Source organism: Falco punctatus, assembly GCF_963210335.1.
Source record: "Falco punctatus genome assembly, chromosome: 12".
Lineage (NCBI taxonomy): Eukaryota > Metazoa > Chordata > Aves > Falconiformes > Falconidae > Falco > Falco punctatus.
In genome coordinates this window covers 4,538,266-4,559,327 of record NC_137592.1, presented here as the reverse complement: position 1 = coordinate 4,559,327, position 21,062 = coordinate 4,538,266, and the positions used below count along the sequence as shown (strand labels likewise).

General features: G+C 42.4%; 1 protein-coding gene across 9 annotated transcripts in view; it reads left to right on the top strand.

Annotated features, from left to right (window-relative positions):
• Window positions 1–20,400, top strand: part of LOC308071871 (uncharacterized protein) — a 358,228-nt gene extending 337,828 nt beyond the window's left edge. For 6 of the 9 annotated variants that reach the window (XM_080407935.1, XM_080407933.1, XM_080407934.1 and 3 more), the window contains 3 exons: window positions 576–704; window positions 1,925–2,021; window positions 2,646–20,400. In XM_080407935.1, coding sequence (XP_080264061.1) covers window positions 576–704; window positions 1,925–2,021; window positions 2,646–2,671 — 252 coding nt within the window. In that variant the 3' untranslated portion in view covers window positions 2,672–20,400. Of the gene's footprint in view, window positions 1–575 lie in introns of all 9 variants that reach the window. The other 3 variants (XR_013931346.1, XR_013931347.1, XM_080407936.1) reach the window with 2 other exon arrangements.
• Window positions 20,401–21,062: the final 662 nt, after the last annotated feature.

Sequence of the window (21,062 nt, the reverse complement as noted above, 5' to 3'; positions counted from 1 at the left end):
TGCTGAGGACTTTCCGCAAACTCTTTAGGAATTTACCTCTTTTTGTTAAATTGGGTTGGATCTCATTAATAAAAGAATGGTATAATGGAAAAGAGTTTCTAAAATTATACTGTAACCTAGAATTGCAGGATTCAGCTTTCTCTGCCTGAAGAAAAAAATTCTGAAGCATTAAACTTACTTTATCAAGCATTGCACCTGACATGCTCTCATAAATTTTACATACATTTTAACTTATTTTAATATTATGCAGGCTTGGTTTAAAATATTCCCATGAAGTAACTAAAATGAAGCTGCTCAGCCATAAATTAGAGCTAAAAAAACAATTGTTCCCTGCCCGCCCCATCAATATTTCTTTACTTAAAATCATGTGTTGTATGTAAGTTAAATTTTCCCTTGCTGAGATACTTTGTATAGCTTAACAGGACTACCGCAGAACCAGTGAGCCATATTTCTGTAGGGTTAAATGCACTCTGCTTTATTGGAGGTATGGTGTCTAGAAGCAGACATTAGTAACCCTTTGCACGCCACGCTTCAGCAAGGCTCGTAACTAGACATGCAGTCATATATTTTTGCAGGAGCAGCCCTACAGCAGCCCTACTCATCGGCTGGGCGGACGAAGGGCCGGCCGGAGGCTTTGTGGCGAGGCCTCTCGCAGCGCAGCACACCCCAAGGACGCCCCTTCGGCCAGCATCCTCAGCCAGCAGGTACGACATCATTGACAACTAATCACAAAGCTCCATTTGTGTCCCAATTTCTTAAGCTAGTTCAAAGTCAGAGCTAAATTACACAAACATTTGCCTATCTAGACATAACAGGACTGTTATGAAATACTGTCAGCTTGTTGCCATTTAGCCTGAACACACACTGTATGTGTCTGTCAGGCCATACTTGGGCAGCGCTGCAGCATGCAACGTGTCCCAGACACTGGAGTGATTATGTCTGAATACTCCTTATCTGATGTAAAAGCCGACAATGCTACACATCTGTGCTTGCGAGGCTCCGCTGTTGCACTGCGACGCCAGTATTTATTTTGCTTCTGCAAGTTAGTTTTCCTTGAGAAGCAGCAGGGGCCTTCTTCAATGAACTGAAAAATGTGTATTGTATGAAGGTCTGTGGAGGGTTTGTACTGTAGTTCAGTGGGCAAATGTGAACCCAGGGGATGACATTTCATTTAAACATTTGGTTTACATCTTTACATGCCAAAAATATTAACGTCTTGACTTTAGCAAACTGAATTCAGCACTTCCCCTCCCCCTTAAATGAAGTAATTATAACCAAAACATTCTGTGGATATTTATTCTTCCTTCTCAAAGGTGGGGTTTCACACAAGAACATTTGGTTTCAGGGCTGAATTGTCAGTAGCTGCTCACTTGACACTTTCCCGCTAGTTTGTATTGGAAACCACCAGTAGTTTCTTTTCTTGTGTTTATTGTATTACGCTCAGAGCTTTGATCAAGACATCTTGGATAACGGTAAGGTCTAGCTTACCGTCTATTTGCTATTTTGAAAAAAAAGTGAAGAATATGGCTTCTGTCAGAGGATTTGTGAAGACAGTTAATGTAATTGAGAAGCAGAAGGGCATTTACGGAAGTGCATCTGAATGTCCTCTTCACATGTAATTGCATCAGGAATTCTACATTAACATGCAAGTCCTGTCCAAAGGAAAAAAAAAGGGAAAAAAAAGCTTATTTTTAGGTAGAAGCCCTCAGTGGGCAGTAAATTACCCATAATATCCCCCAAACTAGCAATTAGCCCTGTTTGCTGACTACCTGAATTGTTTCACAGTAGTTCAGCACAGTCTTACCAGTTATCACCATACTTATCATCAGAGATTCAGTGTACAACTCCCGCAGCTTCACATACTGTATGCCTAAGGTCAGTCATAATAACAAATACATTTTATTTGCTTCTTTTGGTCCTTCAGAACTGTTTTCTCAGGCTTCAATATGTGCGGAGAGCTGACGCTGCCATGCTGCTTAAATGGCAAGATTCTGAAAACAGAAAGCAAATCAGAAGCACAGGTATACTGTGGTATTAGCTAAGATGCGTGTTTTGTATTTATTCCCATATTAGCGGATAGTCCTAAGCATCTGCTCTGAGAGGTTGAGCTTTCTACCAATTTATAGGGTTTTCTCTTCAGAAGGTCTGACACTGGAAGACATTTTTCAACACAGGCTCTAACTGAGGAATGTAAAACTGGAAAATATGGAAACAAAAACCCATGGAAATTTTTTCCTTAAGGCTGCTGAGCAGTCCTCATATCCCTAAATATGAACGCTTTGCCAAAATAGTAACTCAGCTTTGAAAACAATAGCTCTATTGCCTGCTGTAGGCCTGCTCATGGGCCTACACATGCACACAAATACAAGCACACACATCCTAGCAGCAACATCTTCACTGAACATGCCTTGGTTTTAAAGAATACTGAGTGAAAATGAGACTAATTAAGCATTTGAAATAGAATACGGAAATATTTGGACCCTGAGCATCAAGGGTTTATTTTTAAGCACTGTGCACTCCTTTCTGAGTAATGCTTTAATTTACACGTTATTTCTTAGGAAAAATCCAACTGAATTAATATACACCCTACTGCCACTATTTACATCCCATTTTCAATGTTGGGTCTGCATCACATTATACTGTAGGGCCTGTATTCCTACCTTGGATCTGACGAACTAGGTCTGAGTCGTCAGGTAATGAAGAAGATGGAACAGGAATTCATGCTGAAGAGGAATATTTGAAGACTGCTGTTCATTTGCAAAGACACTCTGAGAAGCAGAAAATGGAAAGATTGCCTTTGTCTGGCTCTAGCCAAAATGCTTCAGCTTCTTGTTTCAAGATCAGGAACATCAGCTCGGTGAATAGATGAAGTGCCTACTCCACATATCCGAGAGAAGCTTTCAGAAGAGAAACCATCCGGTAAAGGGTAAGCTATTACTCTGATGGTTTTTTCACTTTTGTAGGGACAAATTAAGGTAAAGCACTCTGCATGGCTATGGGCTGGTGGAAGGACACAGCCCTGAGCTGCCCTGCCATTTTATACCGAGTCATGCTGCTGCGAAACAAAGGCAAGTGACACAGAGAAGACTGTAGGTAAAAGACTGATTTCCTTCTCAGTTAGGGTTTAAGCCAGGACACTGAGACGAGTCGTATGTCCAACTTTACTACTCTAAGAATCGCTCAAAACGGCCCCAAACCTCTACTATTTCAGCAGCAGATCCTCAGGTGAGGAGTCCATTGGCAATAAGCTCCCAGTTAACGGCTTAGCGGGGCAGTGACCACAGTGAGCCATGAGCTGTTTGGCCACCTTCACAAGACACTCAAGGGGAAAAAGGGAAGACTTGATGGGGACAGTGCCAGCAGACTAGTTCTTCAAAAGAACAACTTTTTTCCTGGGTGGGGGGAGGAGGGGGAAGTCTCTGGGTTGAACATTTGACTAAGAAAAATACAAATAAGCTGATCATAAATTAACAGTCATCCCCGTTGTGAGCATGACCCTGCATACCTGGCCAAGGCAGGCAAAAGCAGATTGATTAAACAACAAAGTTCACCTTGTTTTCTGAGTTGAAAGCTCATGCTGTTTCTTGGCAGAACAGGCATGTCAGGGCTGTAATAACCACTTGCTACCTTGCTTCAATCAGCGTTAAAACCAGCACAATATTAACATCTTGGGGAAAATCCATCTGGAAACTGCTTTCTGGGGGGGAAAAAAATGAAAGGCAGGTAACGGAATACCACACCCAGTGTTCATTTATTTATTGATTTCGTAGTAACTTTAAGGAACCTCAAATTTCTCCCTCCCGTCACCTGAAAATTTTGTATTTCAAACATTTTCTGTTAAAATGCAGAGCTGGCTAGTTGTTCAGAAAGAAGTGGCAAAGAAGAGCAGTTCTTCAGCTGAAGGTAAATTGCATGGTCTGGCAGAGGCAGAGGTTTGCATTTGCTGTTTGGTTTTACTCTGGAGGAGGCTTTTGTGCACACACCTCACCATGAATCCACGTGGCCGGTACCTTACCTGGGACGAAGCCAATCCATTGCTCCAGTAACAAATGAGTGGTCAGAGCATCCCCAAACTGTGATCCAGAGCAACCACACAGTCTTAGATGTGGGAAAGCTGTTGTGTTTACACCTTGGGGGTTTGAGGTTGGAACACAAAGAGCTGAACATTAAAAAGACTGTGAAAAAATAGTTAGTTTTTGCTGGCATGGTAATATAAAATTGACTTTTTCTTCTTCCTCTTGATGTCCTGATATAGAGGACATTATTTTGCTCCACCTCTTCCTGTTGAATCAACTAACGTGATCGCTTCAGGATTCAGAGGACGCTTGTGCATGGCATGAAAAATTTTATGTAAGTCCTGTTGTGGGAACATTAATGCAAAGCTAACTGGGTAAATGAGCCAAAGAAAGCCTTCTGTTTATAGTTTGTGCTGATCTTTCTTTCCCTTTTTTTTTCTTTTTTTTTTCTTTTTTTTTTTTTCCCTGAAGCACTGTACTCTAGCATTGATAAAGCTTGAGGACTATACGTATGATGTACAGCACACATGCCCTAAAATCCATCTCCTCTATGTGACTGCTATCTTGTACAGTTGGTTCAGCTTGGAAGCTCGCTGTGCATGTTTTGGAGACTTTTAGCGTCTCCAAAGTATTTTTGGAAAGCAAGCAAATGAATCAGGGTCTGGACACTGCATTTTTAAATTGGCAAAATATTTATCACTTCATCTGAAAAACACTTTGTTTCATAGAGCTGGACTATGAAGAAGGCATTTGGCTCTGGATTAATTTTAGATTAAGTTTTAGGACCAGGGTGGGCTTTAGGTTTGTGTTCAATGATACTTAAGTGTAATGCCCTGGCTTTCCTACATCCTGGCCTGTAACTGCGTGGGATGGTGCTCTGCCAAATTTCTGTCACCTTGGGCTTCATTAGCATGAGAAAACAGACCCTTTTTGGCTTTGTGTCTCACTGAAAAACAAACCATTGGGGCTGGTTTGCCAGTCATCTCTTTTGGCCAGTTATGTATAGCTGCCTCCTACACTCAACTTTAAAGGGATTTGGACAGGATTTATTTAGGTTCAGTTTTTCATTACAGCTCTTAAGCAGGTACCAGAGTGAAGGTTCCTGTTTGCAGTGGTGAACATTTACTCAGGTAACTACTCCTAAAGGTCTCAAGAGCATTGGCTAAGTGCTCAGCAGAATGAGTAGATATTTTATAATTAAGTCCTTAATTGAGAATTCTATATTTAAAAAAATATAAAATTCTGCAACAGCTTCCACATGAAATATTACTTGTGCATTTAAGGGGGCTAGGGGGCTGCATTCACTTTCTCCAGCTATGCTAACAGCTATTTCAATAGATGGAGATATAGTAAGTACAATGCTCCATATGGTGAGTGAACCAGAACACTTAAAAACATTTGCAGAAAGGAACTCGGAACGAGTAACACAGATAAGTAACTGGTATTTTTTCTTAAATGAAGAAACTTTCATAAGACACATTCATTCTGTTGTGGAACAGAAATAGTGGCACCTAACCAGCATGTGTGTGCAGCATGCCTTTTGTCTTCAGCACAAATACTATGTTGTTTTTCTACCTCTGAACCAGCTATGTGGGGAGGAAGAAACTATCCTTCCTCCACAAATGATTTTGGGAATAATTACGTCTAATGGGAAAAAAAAAGGGAAAAAATATCACAGTCTGTTCACGGACAGTGTGAACAGAAAGGAGTTCAGAAATTTGTGGAGGTACTAATTCATTATAAATTACTCCCATTTTTTGGGTAGCAACAGTCATTGAACACAAATACAATTCTATTAAGGGCAGTAAGAGTCCTGACCAGATAGAAAAAGAGTAAGGCAGTCAGACTTCTGGAAAGACAACTAGACGGGGTACAGCTCATGCTGTGATCTCTTCAGCACTGGTGAAAAGAGCACTGTAAATGTTTATTTACTTTTGTACTCATTGGCTTCTTAAATGAAAGAACTGATACTATTTAAAAGCTCTGACTGTGTCACACTGTTCCTCTCCTCTCTGCAAACTGCTGAAGCTGAACACCTGTCCCAAGTTTTCTGCATTATTGTCAAACGCACGGGAGGCGGGTCAGCGCTGCAGCCAGCCAGAGCGGGGCAGAAAGAACTGGCATCATATAATGGGGGAGGAGTGGGAAACCCTCTGCTGGGTGGGGACCCAGTGCAATGCCCACAGAAATCGGTACAAGCCCATTCTTTGAGTGCCATGATTATGGACAGGGTTTTAGAATGGCTTCATCTGATAAGGCTAAAAGTACCTGCAGGTTTTTTTCCAGGCCACACACCAATTAATGCATGTATTTTTTAAATTTCTGAATGGCATGTCAGTGAAAATCCATGTTAGTATGATTGAGTTCAGTGGAGTAACGCTAGGAGAAAAATCGGTTCAGCCAAGATCAGAGGCCAAGTGCATTTAAAATTTGAGGCTCCATGAAGGACTTCTAGAATCACCCTACTTTTATACACCCAAACAAGCTTACTGCTTCGGCTAGAATGAGGTTTTCATCTCCTTTGGAATACTGGGGTAAACTGTCCTTGTACAATTTTTTTTCAGGGTCAAGTTTTAGGCAATATTTTGTGCTGCAATAACCACACCATGACAGACAACCTTTTCATCAGATAAGGAAAAAATTTTCTTCTTCAGGTCAGTAAGAGAAAGGAACATGACAAAGCTATAAATATAGAATCTAGAGGTGGAAATCTTCTGCGTTAAGTACAGTTATTGGTCTTGTTTAAACTTTTACCCAAACATTTCAGATGTTTAGACAGAGAAGCAAATAGATACTTGAGGGAATCTCAGCAATGAAAGCAGCTTCTCTTTGTTAAATGATTCTCTCTGATAATTGCTGTGGAAATTTTCAGAAAATTATTTTTAAAATATATAACTGATAGAGGGAATTGAATTGGGTAAATTGGTTACATGTGCAACCTCTGATTTGGAACAGAAGCAGCTGAAAACTGAGGGGAAAGGCTGTCTGATCACATTTCCATTTGCCAGGTAAGGGCCAAAGAAACTCAGCAGGGCTAAATAAAGATTTTCAGATAACAATTTGAACATCTTAATTTGTGATAGTAAAAGAAAAACCCAGTCACCAAGCAACTGAAGTTAGACATTTAAATTATGCAACTGATTTCCAGAGGTGTGTGAATACACGACAGTGCCCAATGAAGTCGGAGAGAGCTGAGGAGGGCTCAGAGCACTGGGGTGGGGGTTGCAAAAGGGAAACAAAGCCCCACATGATGGTCTCAGATGCGTAAAGCTAAGTTTAATCACTTAAGTAGTGATATTTTTAGATCCTATCTATCTCCAAAGGTGCCTTGGACAATCTTTGCTGCGAGGGTGGTGGTTCTGAGATCTACATGCACATGACAGTTGGGTGAAAAAATTTCAATGGCTGTCAGAAATCGCAGTCTGGATATTTTGTTCTTAAAATTTGAACCCACACTTTGAAATTGTAAGGATTTTGTGTTGCCAAAGGTTACCATTGGCTGGAAAGAGTTTTGAACTGTTTGCATGAAGTGGCAAGTCTCTGGAGGCTCATCCAGCACTGGGTTAGATGAAGTCGTGGCCAGGGCAGCACAGCCAGAAGGATGGTCCTGATAAGGTAAGAAAGGAACAAATGTGAAATGGGGAGAGGGGGGAGAGACTGGTGATAAGAGTTTGCTTACTCACCTTGCCAGAAAAAAAACCAGAGTAGAAGCAGCACAAAATTTAATCCAAAAAATCATTAAAAAATAACCTCCTAATTAAAACAAACTAATTAAAATTAACACAGTGGTTCTTTTTTTCAGGCCAAGAAACAAAATCACTTAAAGGTATTTTTTTCTGAGTGTCACTTTGGAAAAATGTGTTCTTGGGGGCAGAGAAGAATGTCTCTCCATTCTGGAAGGTTCCCCATGGCTTTCACTTGGGCATCCACAGTGCTGGGGTCTGCTGCAAGGCTGGGGTCCGGGGGTGTCAGCGATCCTCAGTGAGCTCAGAAGCAGCTTTGCAAAGAGCTGCGTTGCTGCACAGTGGTCACTGGCTACAAGTACCATGCCAGATGAGCTTCCAGGCTGGCCAGTTACAGTGAAAAAATGGCACTACCACAATTTTAAGATGACAGTGCTATAGCAAACCAGTCATCACATGCTTGAGTTAGTAGCACAAGCAGCAGATTTAGAGTATTATGAAAATATATGCATTCTGAAATGCTGTGAATTATACCAAATAATTCTGAATATCTCTTTTGCTATACTAATGAATCAAAGCAGAGCTTACCACATTATCTGTAATCACCATGGAGAAAATGGATCTCAGTGTACATAGCTCCTGTATAAATAGTACGTCCCCAGCACATTCTTTAAGTAAGTAGCGTCTTGATTGCGTAATAATAATAATAATAATAAAGAGAGAAGTGTCCAGCTTGCACACAGGCCAATTAAAGTATCATCAAGTGCATGAGGCTAAAGCACTCCTGACTGGGGAAAAGTCAGGAGGGAGGTGTCCAGCTTACCAGTGCGCTCACCTCTGTGACTTTGCCTCCCGACAGCCCTTCTGACAGCAACCCATGGAGTCTGGAGACCTTTTTCCCTGAATCCTTGACAGAAACAGGTCACGGGGACAGCAGAGTCTCCACCACTTTACAGTCTCCTGGCAGAAACCAAGGATGTCGTGACTGCAGCACTGAGGCACAACTTTGCCGTTTGGGCAAAGCCTCAGCACTCGAGTAATTATTGTGCCTTGCAGCTTTGCTGGGCTGGATTTTCACTAGCTGGAGGGACCAGACCTGACCTCCACTGCATGCCACAGGTATGCTTGAGAATTCACGGAAAGCGGTGAGCTGGTGGAATGTAGTTTACAGGGTGGCTGGATCATATGTTTATGGCCTGAAATAGGAGATCCCAACCCAAACCACTTTGTTGGTTTCCAATGGTGAAAGGCAGAATATGAAGATCATATAATTCATGCTGGGGAGTGGACATGAGAAGAGAATGTGGGCAAAACCTGGGACAACCCACAGACTCAATAGTTGTCTTGACATTAATGATGGCTAACGACCTAATACCAGTACTAAACACCTTCAGATTTAATACATTCCACATTCAGCCTGTAGAAACTCCCTTCACAGAGATGGCCCAGAAAAGCTAAATGATTTAAATACTAGGATGCTAGAATTATACCTTGCTAACATCACTGGCATAAAAGCAGTAGAGGAGTAGGTGCCCTAGATCCCTGGAGACAGTCATTTGCCACCCAAAAGGAACTTCTAGCAGTTCCCAAAATTCATAAAATATTTTTGTACCCTCTGCTCAAGAGAAATGGGTGGTCAAGACTGTACCAGTATGGCTGGAAGGACTCTTCCACTTGAGCATTGCTGCGGCAGAGCTGGCCAGGTGGCTGGAAACACACCACCTGTGCTGTGATTGCATGGGCACATGCCAGCCTAGACACACGCATACTAATGCACTGCTCAGGCAGCCTTTTTGGGAGGATAATTGTATGCCCTGCCCTGAGCATCATCGGGAATGGGCCACTTCAGGGAATGAGTCTGCTCTTCAAGATACAGCCACTTATTCTCTTCTCAGCACTGCAGAAGGGCAAATGTCCCTGGTTCAAGCCTTGGAAATAGTGAGGTAAAATGGACTCAACACCATTAAAACCTCCCCAAAGACAGGACTAGATATTAGAATACCTGATTGGAAAAAAACAACGGACAAACACAGCTTGCCTTGGCAGGACCCCTCTCAAAGAGATGTGGTAAAAGCTCCCTGGTCACGGAAGGAGAGCTGGGAATTAAACGTGAAGTAGTCCACAGGGATTCTAGAAAAAAAAATAAGCCAAAACACAGCTAAAGACACTGACCACACTGAAAAAAAGGGGGCCCTGCAGGCGGTTTGCCACACTGCAGAGACTAGGGTTTTCCTTCTCCCAACAGAAACAAGCAAATGGTAGGACAATGTGCTGTTATCCCCATTAAAAAGGGGAAAGAAACTGGCAGACATACACTTGGAGTAAGTATGGACTGTCTTAAGCTCCAACTCAACCTGCTTTCAGCTGAAAGGAGCTCACTTTTAGTATATATTAACTTGCTGTACTAATGCCAGTTGTGACTATCAGCCTCACAGCTTGACCACACGCCACAGAAATAGCCAGGCTTAGGGCCGTTTTGTCTCCAAATACTTTCTAAATTTGGCTGTTTAAAATAGGATTTATGTATATTTAAGCATCTAACAAAACACCCCGTTCTAAACATCAGGGTCCATCAGTGGCCTCATTCATGTGCTTGAAATAAAGCACGTGCTGAGGGCCGCTGCTGAATGAAGGTCCGCATCACGGGGTTTCCAGAAACACGGAGCGCCCAGGTGCCGCTGGGTAAACAGACGGCTCTTTATTTTGGAAGCCTATAGAACTGGTGCCCGACTTTAGATAATCAGAATTTTATCCTCTACAAAGACCGTGCAAAACACAAGTTACCACCGTGAAACCAAGAGCTGCTTTTTATATGTTACCCTATCTTTACTGAATCTAAACTCAAAAATTTCTCAGTACCTTTGCCATTACTTTATAAAAAAATCTTGTGACCCTTTTATAAGAAAAAGTACAGGGGGTGTAGCTCCCATGCCCTGGACACACTTACATTTAGCTTGGTTCACTTCCAAAGGCCATGATCCAACAAGATATTCAAACACCTGTATAACTTTTAAGTACTTCACTGAACTTTGGCAAAAGTAGGGAAAAATAAATTCTGTTAAAACACCGCTTTATTTCTTTCAAATCTGATTTTTTGAGAATCTTGAATGCAGTGTATCACGTAAAATATTTCCTTCCTCATGCAGAATATTTTAATATTAAGCCAGATATTTTTATATTTCCACAAATTAAATGCACCATGGCTGAAGGTTTGACAGAAGCTTTAATTTGCACATAAAAAGGTAGAATGATTTCAGTTTTGACAGCACAAGCTTTTGATTTGTTAATAAAGGCAATTCTTTCTCAGTTGTGAACATATTCCCCAAATAAGACAATGCAGTTTGTAACAGAAAAAAACATCTTCCTGGCATGGAGAATAAACTTTTGATCCAAAGTTATTAAAGACATTCAGATTTTATAAAAACAAAAGAATGAAACTTCCACATGCAAGCTTTAGTACTAACAGAACAAGAATCAGAGGAAGATTCACGTTCCTGCCACATTCTCTATACCTATTGTTAGTAATGTAACCTACCGTCAATATACTTGGGTGAAGTTCATTGCTTGGAAGTACCTGCAAAAAGTTGAAGTCATTTTGGGGGCTGAGGGTGAGGAAGCCGTGTGTCTGGGAACGGGTTTGGGGAAAATCAACACAGATCTCCCTTGCAATGTCCTAATCAAACTGAAACGTAAGAACACTAAGATTTCAGACCCTCATGATGAAACAGAATTTGTAAACCAAGATATAACCAAGGGAACTGGAGGCTAAGCTTTCAGACTGACCTCCTCTGTGCCCATGTCAGAGTCCTCCTTTACTCCTGAGAGACTGCAGAGGAGGCGAGAGCGTGGAGCTCTGAAGCAGTTTGAGCAGAGCCAGCTCAAGCATGGAAAAAACCCATAACGTTTGGATTTCTGATCTCAGATCAAACAAATTATTTGAAACCTTTCCCCATGTGACAGCCAAAACCTGCAGCATGGAAGCAAAGGTGGAAGAACCCAGGGTCCATTTCAGTATATAAGAGGGTAAAGCAGCGCCTGCCCACGGGCCTGCCAAGTGCTCAGCTTTTTCACAGGCTCAGCAAGTGCTTTGCCCTGGTATCAGAAGCTGACTAAAGCTGCTCAAAAAGGTGAGCAATGTGTCCAAACAGTTTGAAATACAAACCAGCCAGTGTTGTTATTACAGGCCCACCACTTTTAACTCTGAGAGTAGAGACTAATCCTGACCACCAGTACGTGGGCTCCTGGATATCACTTGTGTGGGCATGGGCGAAGCAGCGAGCAAACTGTGCAAATAATGCCTGACGTAAGATGTAACGCACCTCCCGCACATGGCTAGAAAACTCTTCCTGGACATCTGCAGCCATGGCACGGAGCTGTTGACTGTCTGTGTCACTGGAGAGAGCGGTTACTTACAGATGATTGGCAGCAGCATATCCTGCTATAATGCTAACTAAGCCTGTGACACAGCCTGCTATCAATATTTTACTCTATTGCATGTGGCATTTTGCAGTGACACCAGATACAGTGCTCTGAGGCTTACTGCTTCACAGTCCTTCCATTTAATAGCAAAGTCTCTTGATGTTTGTAAACTTCTAAGCTTTTGCTGGAGGAAGTCAAGCAGTTCATTACTAAAAGACATTTTTGTTTTCCAAATAGTATCCCCTCATGCTTTTCTTTGCTTGCATCTCACCACAGTTGCCTCCTAATCCAGTGTTGGTGAAACAAGGCTGAAGGTATTTTGGTCATGTTTTCACACTTCTGTTGTACAGTTGCCTCCTTCCACTTTCCTTCTGACTACACTCTGCTTCACAAATGCAGCCATCTGGCACAACATCTCATTTTTTTGTATTGACACCTGAGTAATCACAGCCCTTTTTTCCTCTCTCTCTTTTTTTTTTTTTTTTTTTTCAAATAAAGATAGCGTTTCCAGCTCCAGTGCATAGGCTTATAATAGGCAAGCCACATGCCATTAATGAAAAGCAGCAGAAGTGAGAGGTCACTGGTATTAATGCTAGAAAACATTCAGGGTGAGATGAGAGAAAGAAAAGCATTCAGCATTTTCAATGAGATTATCACAAGTCATCTCCAGCACTTTTTTTTCCTTCACATTGGTTTACAGGAATGGTTATTTTAAAACTTAACCATCTTCAGGTTTGGGCTGTAAAGACGCTAGGCTCGATCGCTCCGGCAGAAAGGCCTGTGGGGCACCAGGGACAGCACGTGGGACATCATAGCAGCATCGCACACCAGAGCAAACCCAGCTTGGTGTGGTAGGAGCAGCATTTAAAGAGCACACGTTTCACCTCTGGATCCTATTGTTGAAAAATGAAAATAATTTGTGTCACCGACAGTTTAGTGGTGCAGTCACCTCTGGGAGTGGGAATGAACTCGACAGTTTAATTCTCTGTCTTTACGACAGTCGGCTGTAATTCTGCTAACTCCAATGGGTTCATGCTGGGAAGGGATTTCCCTTTCACAGGGTTCAGTGCATTGGTCACGTCTGAACACAGTTCTTTAAGATCACAACTCACAATACTATTAAGTCAAGCATCAATTGAGCCCTGCCTTCTCCCCCCACCCCAACTGGAAAGAAGTATTTCCATATATTGTGTGTATGAAATATACTTATAGAAACTGATGGCAAAGTTGTGGCTCCCAAAATTCAGAAGAGTCTTACCACACATTGCTGTACAGCCAAAACTGCATCCCAAGAGTTTTTTCCTGGCCTTGTCTCAAAGGACATCTTTCAGACCTACTCTCTCCTGCTAACACTCACCTTTCCCATGCTAGAAATAAATTTGACAACGCTAACTTGATCTCCACCTGGCTGCCATCTCCTCCACACATCTGATCCTACCCCTGAACTCTATCCCTCTTGAAATAAAAGATGGCCACCACCCTGAGGACCAAGTGACCTGGAAACACTGCACAGAGATATATGAGCAATGGAGCAACTGTGCCAAAAGAAACTCACAAATCACATACTCCGGGCAATGGGACAACTGGCAGAAAGACAAAATAAAATGACTGCCTCTACCTCTCTCCAACTCCCTCAGCCGACACCACGACAGTCTGCTGCTGAAGCATATCTGCATCAGCTAAACCTGCTGTTTCTCTAACAAACCTCTTGCTACAGTTCTTCAAAGCAAGAGGAATTGGGCCAGCCAAGGTCAGGACGGTGCTGTGAGCCAGGAGAACCATTTCCTACCAGCTCAACAAATACCCAAGGACAGAGGAGCAGAAGCAGGCACAGGGGTAAGGGACAGATTTCAAGCAGCTGCCCTGTATGCACCTCCCTGGCCACTCCCTTCCAGTGGCACGGCATGTTTGGAGAAGCAGCAATCACCGCAGCACCTGAAATAAAGACACAAATTCTCAGGCACAACAGCTGATACCCTATCATTCAAGTTGTCACAAACCACAGATGTCAACAGTATGATTTTTGCTGTCAATATCAATTTGGAAAGTGCCATTGATAAAGTGCCAGTACAGTTCAATAACGTTCGACTCCACAGACTGAATGTGCACTGAAATCCTTGCGGTTTTTTTCCCCATTTGTTTTAAACAGACTTTTCCGATAGACTCTATCTCTAGGGGCAGGCTAGGCAAGCGCAGTGGGCATCTGTGCCACATCAGCTCAGTGTCTCTGCTTTAGTGGGTTAGCAAAGAAGATTTTTTGATGCTACGAGCAGCGTTCCCCCTGTGTGAGTGATCAGCAGGGGCCACAGCATGCTTTTTGGATGGATTTACCACTCGTGGAGATGCCAAAGGGGAGGGAAGAAGTTTGACCTAAAAAGGTCAGTCTAGACCCTATCAGGATCCAAATGCAGACTCAGAACCAGGCTAGGACAATCTGGACTTGGTTTTGTGAGAAATACCTGTGAGTTTTTCAAAATGCAGCCACCTGGAAGATTCCCTTCTTCACTTTCAACTTGAAAAGAGAGATGGAGCAGTTAATGGGGGAAAAGAAAGGCCATGAAAATTATAAGCTCTGTAAAAAGTTTCTTTGCAAATAACAGTTTAACACTATGAAGTTAGTTTAAAATGGTTTCAAAGTCTAAAATTAGTTACATTTTAAACTAACAGCATATGCTTTTATTGTCTCTGATCTAAAATATAATCCCAGGAGGCTGTGAAAAGCATGCAAATTACAGAAAGCTAATTTGCTCCAACAGCGACACCTCCCATGTAGTTGGGAGGTCTATTAGACCTCGTGTACTCTCCATTATTTGCATATTAATAGCACCTGCTGAAATACTTTGGGATTTACTTTTCCTGCCAGCAGAGGGACAAAACAAACAAAGAATTTATATAAAATTCCCTTCATACAGATTTGATGAACAATAAACTATTTAGACAGCACTAAGAATGCCAAATTAGTGAGACATTGGGGTAGGATTGCAGATGGCATCTGTGATTTACAGAGAAACTGGACTGCAAGTTTGCTTAAAAAAAAAATAAAATCACAAACCAAAAAAAACCGAAACAACAAAAAAGCCCTCTCTGGAAAGCGCTGGGTAATTTGAAATCACTCAGTTGGCTCAAGTCTGAAGAATGGAAAAGTTTAACTAAAGAAATCCAGATACTGCAGCAAGAAAAAAAGAAAAATACAACAAAAAACCCCTACACATCCACAACCACTGAAATCAGAACCCCCCAAAGTGGACCTTGATTAAAAAATCTACAAAACCCCAGGCTTTGATATTAGCCAGGCCTGCAAGGCCTAGTCTCCTGCACATAAAACAGAAAATAAATTAAAACCAGCTACAGCCTAAGATTTACTTAACAACCCAACTTCCAATCTCTGCTTATGACCACTGCTTCCCCTTCTGGCCCCCTGACTATAAAAAAAGGCCCCTTGTATATTCCTATAGCTCATCTTCTTCAGGGTAAGGGTGAAAGCAGTTTCTTTCCACAGTAGCAAATGGAAAAAGCTCACTTCTCTGTGCAAAGCTGAGCCAGACCCCGCAGGCGGGATGCATAACACATGCCTCTCTCTGCAGAGCGGACTCGGGAAGCTGACCAGGGAGGCCAGGGCATTCCCCAGCACCTCTTTTTCCAAACAGGCAATTGGTATTCCTAAAGAAGCACCAGCCATGTACTCATATTCCCTTCAAGAGCTGCAAGGGGCCTATATTTCTCCCCACTTTTTAAACCCACTGCTTTGATTCTGATTATGCACCCTTTTTTAAATAGGCACTGGAAGGCCCACTAGAGTTATTTACTGCTGGTGTGCAGAATTTCTGTAGCATTTTAACTACCTTCATATTCCCAAATGAAGAAGGCAATTGACTTTAAGTTCAAATGACTAAATTGTTCTCCACATATTAAAAAAGTAGTGAAAGAGCTTTTCATGTAGGACAACGAAGCACGGAAAAGTAATGTTTTTAGCAGCCTGGCCAGTGCTCTGCTGGGAGGGTGAATCGAGAGTCTGTCCTGAGCAAGGGCAACCTTCAGCCGCCATCCTGGCAAAACCTGGCAGCCACCTTCCTCTGTGGCAGCAAAGCCCCCAACTCTGTCCCTGCGCATTGTGTGACTCCTGTGTGAGGGGGTGGAGAGAAGAAGGGACTGTTATCGGGAAATATATTATTATTGGCCTCTTCCCTCTTCAACCACAGGCAGAGCTCGGTATCTCTTTTGGCTCTGCATAGCCAAATGAGACCTATGAAAAACTTGCTTAGTGTCAATTGTAATTACCAAAGGAGGCAATCAAACATTACAGCAATGGGGACCCCTGAAATGCTACAGACAGGCAACTCCCACCATGGCTGTCAACAAATGCTAATTCTCATTAATGTGTATGTAACTCTTAAATGCTGCAACAGTGGTAGCTATTAGTGTTAGCTGGTAGCTAGTTAATAATAAGTAGTAGAACTAGTTAGCTGCAGGATGGCAAGCAGTTGCAGATCAGAGAACTCAGCTCTGAGCTTATGATCACCGTTGGTGATAGTATTCAGCATATTTTTGCATAGCCAAGAACCTCTAAATAGCTGGAAGGGAAACGGGTTACCAGAACGGTTCCTGGGAGGCTTCAGTGGCTCGGGGCATTGAGAAGCAAAGCTGTCTCTTTATGTTTAAGATACTAGCTCACAACTGTTAAGAACTGCGTGCTGCTATCATTCACATAGATTCAGTGCCCTGTAAAAATCGGTTTGCATCCCATTTCTAGAAGAAGAGGGCAGGATCCAGCTCCTCTAACTTTTTTGTGTCCAGCAATCAGTTACCTGCTGTGGGCTGGTCATGGATGCTGTGCTTCAGGGATGGCAAGAGCCAGCACGGCGCCTCGGTAGGGGAAGTGTCTCCACCAACAGAGATAAAGCCCAGCCTCAACAAGCAGGAGCTGGTGACCCAAAGTGTCTGCCCCAGTACAGCTTTTCCGGCTGGCACTTTGTGTTTCAGAGAGGCGAAGGCACGTAGAAGCGTTCAGAGGGACCTGTGCTCTTCCAGTCCTATTACCTCTGGGGTATAGCATGGCAGGGAGACACGCACTGTTACTGCCTGCCAGGTACACAGGTAAAAACCTCCCGTGCTGCCACGCAGCACTGCCTCTGCCTTTTTGTAAAGTGTTCTTCCAATCACGGAGAGCCATGGATTTGTAATGACAGCGATAAAAACAATAATAAAAAACCCCACCCTGAAAAGCAAAACCCAGGCCATTACCTATTATAACAAATTGAATTGGATATTCCTTACCTGAAATTTCATGAGCAATTAGCAAACAGAATTATCCACAAATGCATGTATGCCCTATTATCCTCGTAGCGACTTCAGCAGCCACGACGTTACAAGCTCGCAGTTTGCTATCTAGCAGCTCTAGCCGCCTCCAAACCACAGCTTTTTCTTCTTTCTTTTTTTCAACATGAAGTTCATGGCAGCCAGTGTTTTACCACCTGCACACTGGGGGAGGAAAAAAACAAGGGGGAGAGGATCAATATGTACAGTATGTTTATATTCAGCAAGAGCATGTTGCAGAGTGGGGAGCTGTGATGTGTGTGTTTGCATTGTCTGTGAAAGGATCCTTAAGTGGCACTGCAGCTGGAAAAATAATGGAAGATCAGGGGACTGTCTTCAGTGACAAACTTTTATCCGGTAAGTTACAATTATATCGTAGGAAATGATACCTTAGACCGCAACTAATTTGTGAATCCCAGGAAAGGCAGATCACTGATTCTTCATCAGGGCTGCAGAACCCGATCTATAAAAATTTGGGCCCCAGCAGGAGGTTGTGTGTAAGTGTGATTTACATTTCAATTCTTAGTCCACCACAACCTTTACATTTTCCTGCAGCACTATCACAATGGAAATTTTTGTTCTCAGTGTGCTCAAGATACATATTAAAAAATAAAAAATCCTGGTACAATGGAAGTCAGTTGTTAATGGGAAAGAATGTGGCGTTTATGCTCAAATTGTTTCACAAAACACCATTACATCAGAGTCTTTCATCATTTTACGGGGGATCTAGTCCCCCGACACCATCTTCAGGGACTTCATGTGGTGCTTGTCACTATCATTCCACTTGCACAGACACCCCAGCCCTTTCAATTTTTATCTGCTCAGAACCCAGAATATGTTACATTATTTAGTTTTTGTAAGAAGCTTTTCTGTATGAAGAAATCACAACAAATAAAAGCCATTTCCCTGAAAAAATGAGCTTGTGAGTGACGGTTAAGGGAATTTCGGGCAGACTCCCTTTACAGGAGGGGCAGCAGCTCTGCCATCCTTCCCGCTGACTGATGGCACAGGTCCAACTGATCCTACATGTAGCAGCCACCAGCACTGGCAACAATGGCACAAGGCTCACATATTTCTCCAAAAATCTTGATGGGTCAGACTACAAACCCTGTATATGTGCTGGAGATGAATTATTCACAGTAACAGGAGGGCTTCCCTGTGCCACCACTGAATCAGGGAGACAAGTTTGCAGAAAGGGAAAAAAAAAACTACTCCTGACTCCTTTAGCCAAGGAAATGTTCCACGTCAAAAGCTCACAGCCTCTTAACCCAGTGTCAACAAAGACAGGTCTTCATGCCCTTCCTGTGTGTTTGTGAAGCCAACTGAGCCAAACTCTTTGAGAGGAAGCCAACGTGCAGAGCCGTCCACAGGCCATAGAAGATGATTATTAATGTGCTGGCAGAGCTCAGATGCCTCTCCTTGCCGCATATGGAGCCAGGTTTTGTCCTGAAGAGCTACATATGACCATGAATTCAAATTTACATTTATTTTGGCAGTTTGATACCTGTTTTCCTATGCACAGAATTTTATTGCCACTTACTCAGATATGGCTGAACTCAGCAACCCTTTCCGGTGACACGTTCCCCAGCTGATTGAATTTCCAGGCTCCAAAACTCAAAGCCCAAGTAAAGGGTGCAGGAGTTTGTCTACCACCAACAGGAGAACACCAAACATGTCCAAATGCGCTTCCAAGTTTCTTTCTGCTTTTGCTGTTACTGGGGTTGATAGGAGCTTCCTATTGACTTCAGCAGATACAGGCTTAATGAAGGACATTTTTTCTACCTATCTCATAAAGGCACTTTCCTCCCCTCACTCTAATTTGCCATGTTGGGACCCAGCGATTTGTTTTATTGCATAGTGATGCATGCTGGCATTTGCAAGATTGCAGCACTTTCACTGTGAACTTTCACACAAGCTGCTCCCCTATAACAAGTGGAAAGCAAATCTCCACACTGAAGGTTACAGCTCTTCTTGAAATGCTCTGACTAAAGTGTGTTGTTCCATAAGGAAGACGCCAAGCTTTGGAGAAGTTACCCTCATATTTGAGTACCTGTTTGGGGGGGTGGGGACGGGGGACAGGGGATGGGACGGAACACGGACTGGGGCTGATTCTACAATATAACAAGACACTGACTCTCTGAGGCTTCTGGCCTGGGACACCCCAAACAATCACTTGCTTTTCGAAATGTTTTCACTCCACTGAGTGTCTGAGTGCCCAACCAGAGTATTTCAGACTGAAAAAGAAGTCTGGTCCTGAACTTCCTGCTAAAAATAAAAACCTTTATACAAATGCAGGATAAATAACTTTTCTTTTATTTAAGGACACTTCCTTGTTAAGAGCGCAGAAAGCAGTCAGAAGTACAGATCTTACCAACTGCTCTTCAACTTAACATCTCTGGCATTCAAAACATACAACTTCTGTGTTTGTACTACATTTCCCTAACAGCTTATATCGAGGCCAAACAGACAGCATTCTGCAAAGGTCTTCTAAAATAAGCTGATTTAAAAGAGCAAGGTCAATGCCCAACATATGTCAGATTCTGTGAGTAGAAATCAAAGAGTTAGGAGCAAATGGAGTATGTCAGAACTCAGTGGTTTTCCATGCCAGGCTCCTTCACCAAGTTCACGTTTCTGCTGCCAAAAACAGTAACAATCCCATCATATGAGCTTCAGCTTTGGAAAAGTGTCTACAGAAAACCTCAGTGTCTGTATGTAGGCTACTTAGCTCAATATATGAGACTAACACATGGATAAAAGTGTTTATCTGGACTTGCTGTTTATTGTCTCTACAACTATATTTTTCTTTTAATGGGACACATGCTGACTCCATGCCTTAGCCCTAGGCTCTATTAAAATCATATTAAAAGCATTAGTAATGTTGTTAATTTAGCTTATAATATGCCTATCAAGAAAAAAGAGAACATTAAAATAGAAAATTTTATATATATAAAGGATTTAAGATTTTTTTTTTTTTAATATTCTGCTCCATTTTTTATTTTTGAAAAAAAAGGGCATTTTTAAAAAAATAGAAAAGGAAAACTTTTTCCTCTGTTCAGGTAAAGTAACTCTGTCTGGTCTTTTAAAACATGTCTTGCAGAATGATATTTGTGATTTCAATTAAAATATGCTATTGTCACTTTAGCCTCCCTCTTTGGTATTTTAAATTGATCCTAATGGCTTTGCCTTAAGTGATTTGCGTCCCATAGTGAATCCCTGTCACTTACAGCACCTCCCACTATTGCCCTCCCGAATAATCACTACCAGATAATCACTTCTTCCCCCTTCTTCCAACGTTATTGCTCGCTTCCCCTCTGACTCTGCATGCTCGTGCAGTCTGCAAAGTATTTGCTCTTTAACATCTTTAACATATGGCTTGTTGCTCTGGCACACAACAGTCAGGGATTTTAAAGCAGGATAAAAGCTTCATGAAAAAGGCCAAACCAATGGCTCTACAGGTAGGCTTGTATCTCTGCATGGCCTGTTTTTCCAGGCTGCAAACCGGAGAGTGAGGAAAGGAAAAGCAAGAGAGAAGTGGGCACCATACTCGTAGTTTAGGGGCTGGCAGGTGCTTATGCAGCCCAGGTCCACTTGCTGCTTTCTAACAGCCCTGTGAGATGGAGACCGTCTGAGG